Source organism: Eimeria maxima, genomic scaffold (assembly GCF_000499605.1).
Source record: "Eimeria maxima Weybridge genomic scaffold, Emw_scaff1691, whole genome shotgun sequence".
NCBI classification, from domain to species: domain Eukaryota; phylum Apicomplexa; class Conoidasida; order Eucoccidiorida; family Eimeriidae; genus Eimeria; species Eimeria maxima.
In genome coordinates, this window is record NW_013564606.1 from 1,494 (window position 1) to 6,546 (window position 5,053).

Below are 5,053 nucleotides of genomic sequence, written 5' to 3' on the forward strand. Positions count from 1 at the left end.
GACCGGCGGTCTACCCTGTAAACTCACGGCAGCTGTTTACACTCACCTCAGGGTCTCGCATTGCTGGAGGACACTCTGCATCTATTACATGTTTTGATGTTGCAGACGTATAGACTGCTGAACAGCAAAGCTGCCTGTTTGTGCACTGCTCTGGGTTGCGCCACAGTCAAACAGCAGAACCAGCGGTTGAGTAGGGAGCTCCAGCACAAATGTCTTGCATTGGAGGGCTGGAGCAGCAGACAGGGCCCCCTGTGGACATCTCTGCCTCTCTCGTTGGCGCCTGCAGGCCCTTGGACTTGTCCAGGTTTCTCGGAATCGTTGAAGCGACTGTTGAGTTCGCACCATCGTGGAATCAACTGCGGAGTTGGTTTGCGTGTTTTTGAAGGATGGAGAGACAGCGAAAGGACTTGCAGCGCGGGGAGGCCCCCAGGTCAGAGGAAGTGCAGCATAACAGTCTTACTACTGATGTGCTGGAAGACTGTGTTGGGCCCCGGTGGGATGAGAAGCGACATATTTGTTTAGACTTTTCCTCCCCGCTGTTTTTTCTTGAAACCCTCACGGGGAGGGACGGAGGCCTCTTGAACCCGCGGCTAAATCTGAGCAATTTGCTGACACTGGACATTTCCAACAATGCATTGGCCGACATCGACTCGGTGTTGTCTGTACACAACGGCTTCAAGCGGCTTAAAAATCTCAAAGCGGCCCACAACCTCATCACGCAAGCAGACCTCGACCTACCGACGTTGGCGCACCTCGATTTGTCCTTCAACCAACTGAAGCGCCTGCCCAGGTTTGAGGGAATCCGCAACACTGAAGAACTCCTCCTCTCCAACAACAACATCAGCGGTCAGCACACAGACACCATGTAGTTAGTCCCTTTCAACTTTACAACGCTCGCTGTACGCGCAGCGACTCATACTTTACTTATCGCCTCGTACTAATCCTCGTGAGAGGTCTGTGATTGTTGTACATGCACACTGCCACGTACGGACGCGTGCCCCGTCATTTATCTGCATGTGTTCCGCTGTGTCATGACTAACCGATTTGGTGGGCTTTGAGCCTGCTTTATGGTGCGTTGTGGTGACTTGGCTCTGTGGAGCTCTTGTTATTCGGATGTCGGTGTTGCGGCTGCATGCACGGCCTGCAGATTCGGAGCTGCAAAGCTTTGTGCTGCTGGGAAATCTACGCGTGTTGGATTTGTCTTACAACATCATCAGCACTCTGCCTTCAAACTTCGTTCAAGATCTCACCTACCTCAAGGGTCTTACGAAGCTCACGGTGGGGAGCCAACAGTGCTTCAAATTGTGACTGCTGCTGTTGTTGCTGTTGTAGCTCCTTCTGCCCCGTTTGTTGCGCCTTGTGCGTATGTAGGAGGTGGCCATGTTGGGTTTGTGGTTCAACCGTTGACTTTTCGAGTGTAAATGATATGCGTGTACACTCAGAAAGTTGATTTTCGAGGGAACCCATGCAGCGCGTGGTTCCCAGAGTATGCGGCGGTCTTAGTGGGGAATGCAGTTGCCAGCGGACAGCACCTGCAGCAACTCGACGCAGAGGCCATTGCTCCGCGTTCGGAAAAAGAAATAACGGACATGGCAGCTCATGTCATTGCAAACGTGGACCAGTGAGATACTATTTGCAGCTACCGATACACCCGACGTAGCCACCTCATGCGTTTATAATTGTAATAAACAAGCAAGTATTAGTTAAAAACCAACAACTGTTCAAACTGATACGTCAGCACAAAACACTTGTTCAGAGTTGTAAAGCAACACAAGTGTTCACGATTGTCACCGCCCGCACCCGGTGAAATTATTTGGCGCTTCAAGGGGGTACATGCGGCTTTAGTTGAAGGCCTCCGTATTGAATCCCTCTGCCTCTTCTGTGAGGGTTCGGGTGTATGTACAGATATGACTCCACCTACATTGAGCGTCAAGAGGCTGAAGCTACACGCCCCCGGCTAGCCAAATACGCCATAAAGGTTTGTATGCGTTCCTGCGGCCCCTGCTGAGCTGCTGCTCTTATCTGCATTCGGTTATACATGGTGGTCCTCTGCTTTCTGGGAGTTATTTGTTTCTGGTGAAGTGTGTGACATGCTCATTGTTTGTTTTTCTTGAGGTGAGTTTGCTTTTTTCCCATTTATCTTGTTGGGGATGTCCATGGTGTGCTGCATCCACTGGTTAGTGTCTGTGTGGAAGCGTCGAGATTTAGAATCATGGACTTCGAGACTGTTTCGTCGGAAGAGGGTCCTAGCCCACTCTGAAGTGAAGGGTGGTGGAGGGCAAGAATGGTGTGGCTGATTGGTGGTGATGTGTGCAGACAGCTCTCGCTGGTGATGATGGAGACGCCACGATTGGACGGCTCTCGGGAATCTTAGAGAAACTCTTGACTGTCTCCTCAGCTGCCTCGGCTGAGCTCGGTGCCACCTTCTACGATATTTGCTTCCGGGCAAGGCAGTGCATAGCCAGGCATCTGGACAGCTGCTGTCTGTTGCAACAGCTAACGCTGTTGCTTCTATGACTAGTTGTGATCTGACATGGCTGTTACTGCCGGCTCTTGCTGCCCCCATCGCTGCTGGTGCTGTTCCTCTGTTCGTTTTGTCAGACATTGTATGGGCTTGCACCTGCAGACCGCCAGGTGTTTAGTTTTTTGGTAGGCCTTTTTTGCTGTTGTTTTGCCGATCAGGTGCATGCGATGGAAGAAGATGAGCGGAGTACAACATTCTGGAGGCAACAGCCAACTTCCGATAAAGTGAGTGAAGCAGCGTGGGCACATACAGAGTTGGTTAGTTGGAGGCTATGGAGTTAGCCAATTGCTGAGTTGGTGTGTTAGCTTGTGAGTCCGCGGGCAGTCTATACCTCCCATCATTTGATGAGTCGCGTTCTGTCTTTTCTGAGGCTTGTCAGCTTGTCCACGAGATCGGCAGACCCGTGGTATTTGCTGCAAGCAGAGGTGGTTCTTCAGCTACAGCAGTATTTAGCTGCTTGGTGCTTGACTTGCTGCTTTGCATGCTCCGACTATGCGGGCGTGTGAGTCAGGCCAGAAGAGCCGCGGCTATGGACTTGGTGCAGAAGGCTCAACTGGCCCTGGAAGTCTGCGATGAAGCTCGACCCCTTATCCTGCGGTGGGTATACATCCATACAATGCAGCGTCTCCCTGTCTGCTAGATCGCAAGTAACTATTATATATGGGTGTTTGAGTTTGCACGTGTTTGTGTCCGGTGTCTGTCTTTCTTGCAGTGGCCTAGGCAGTCTGTGCATCGTCTCGGAAGGCTCTTTGGGGCACAAGTTGGCAGGTGTATTGGCGCAAATGGCCAAACAAGAATTTGCATCGCAGGCAGAAGGAGACACGGGAGGACAGGCAGCAGAAGTTCTAGCAGAGATCGTCGTACCCTCCCTCATGGAGGTGGCCGATCAGGTACAACTGTACACGCCTGTATAAGGATGTTTCTGAGGGTATTTGCGTGGTTATTGGGAGAATCGCTCGAGCCTGTATTGGGGCTTAATAGTACTGATTACGGTTTATTAGTCCTGATTAGGGTTTGTATGGGCTCATTAGGTTCATCAGGGTTTATCAGAGTTTATTGTGGTGTTTGCACTTTCTGCTGGTCTGCAGGAGAAGGTGGTGATGGATGTGCTGACGGGGCTCACAGAAGGGACGGAGTCTCTTGCCATGGCTGTCGCCCTCAGCAGCTGCGTTTCCCTCCTGTCGGACCTCCTGACTCTCTCAGGCCCGACTCTGTAAGACAGCAAGTAGCCAACCGAACATCAAACGAGCTAATGCGCAAAGTCAACAAACAGGGGCCTCACAGGAGCCCCAAATAGGGGCCCATGCAGCGACCTCCTGGGGCCGCGTATTGTGGGGTCCCTTCCGGAGGTTCTTTTGTGCTGGGAGCCTTCGATTGATATTTGCGTATTATGGTGTGCGGGGGCTGTTCGTGAAGGCATGGTGGCCTTGGATGCACTGGGTTACTATTACGGGCACTACACTTGTCGAGTGCATGCATGTATATGTTAGTACAGCTGAGGGGGGAATCCAACAGACGACCTTCGGCTGATGGATACAGCGGACGGTTTCGAGATCAGAAGGGGAGGCATGGGGAATAGTGGTGGGGAGGGCCCAACTGATTTGGCCGCTGGCGCATGCAATGGAACTGGCAGTCTATGCGGCAGGCTACAGAGTGTATTACAAGCTGTGACTCCGTCTTTATTTGGATGAAGAGTGCATGCATTCCCCGCATAGGTTTTGGGGCTTGAAAAGGGTGGCTCCGGAGTGCATGTGTGCTGCAGGTCCCTTTGTCAGGTGCTTTCCGTAGTCTGTCTCGCGCAGGAGAATTGCGTGGAGGCAACAGGCCAAGGTGTCCCCCAGGTACAGAAAGCTCGTCATAACATGAACATCTCCATATCTGTTTTCGTCATCATATTAAAGGTGGTGCATGCATATTCGGGTGTAGGCGCTGGCAAAGGCGGATGCTGTGTACCTCTGGGGTGTTTGCACAGCTGCTGTGCCGTCGCGTGTTGGACGAGGGAATTCCCGAAGATGACCAGGGCCTCATGCTGTTTTGTGATATGTGCATTATCATGGGGTAAGGGATATGCAATCTGGCGCATTTCTCCTCTTAGATGTGCCTTTCTCCGCTTGTCTGTCTCTTGCTCTTCCTCCTATCTGTTCTTCGTATACTGTCTCTCGTTGCGTCTGTCTCCTCGCGTTCTTCTCTCGTCTGCTGTTCGCCCGTCAACCGTTTGTGTATGAGTCGCATTAGCATTAGCCGATGTCCCTCCGGAAGACATCTACACAGGAGGAAGAATCCCTTCTTGCTTTCCTCTCCGTCGCCACCTGTCTATTTTTCTCCCCCTGTGGCTTTGCTATTCTTACAGACTGTTCCTTTGGTGTGTCTGTCTATGCGTATGTGTGCCCGTATTCTGTACCTCTTTACTTTTCCTATTTTTTTCTTTTTGTGTTTCTCGTTACTTGCCCGTCACTACGCTCTGTTTATTCCCGGAAGACTTGTTGAGTGTATATATATATATATGTTTATAGTATGTATAGTAGCGCT

General features: G+C 51.3%; 1 protein-coding gene across 1 annotated transcript; it reads left to right on the forward strand.

Annotated features, from left to right (window-relative positions):
* Positions 1-209: 209 nt before the first annotated feature.
* Positions 210-3,741, forward strand: EMWEY_00054910 (leucine rich repeat containing protein, putative; the record flags this gene model as incomplete). Its single annotated transcript, XM_013480167.1, has 10 exons — positions 210-304; positions 386-846; positions 1,148-1,278; positions 1,443-1,621; positions 1,906-1,978; positions 2,317-2,416; positions 2,627-2,748; positions 3,036-3,121; positions 3,237-3,414; positions 3,613-3,741. 10 exons carry the CDS (start codon positions 210-212, stop codon positions 3,739-3,741), a joined length of 1,554 nt encoding a protein of 517 aa, XP_013335621.1.
* Between the last annotated feature and the right edge of the window lie 1,312 nt (positions 3,742-5,053).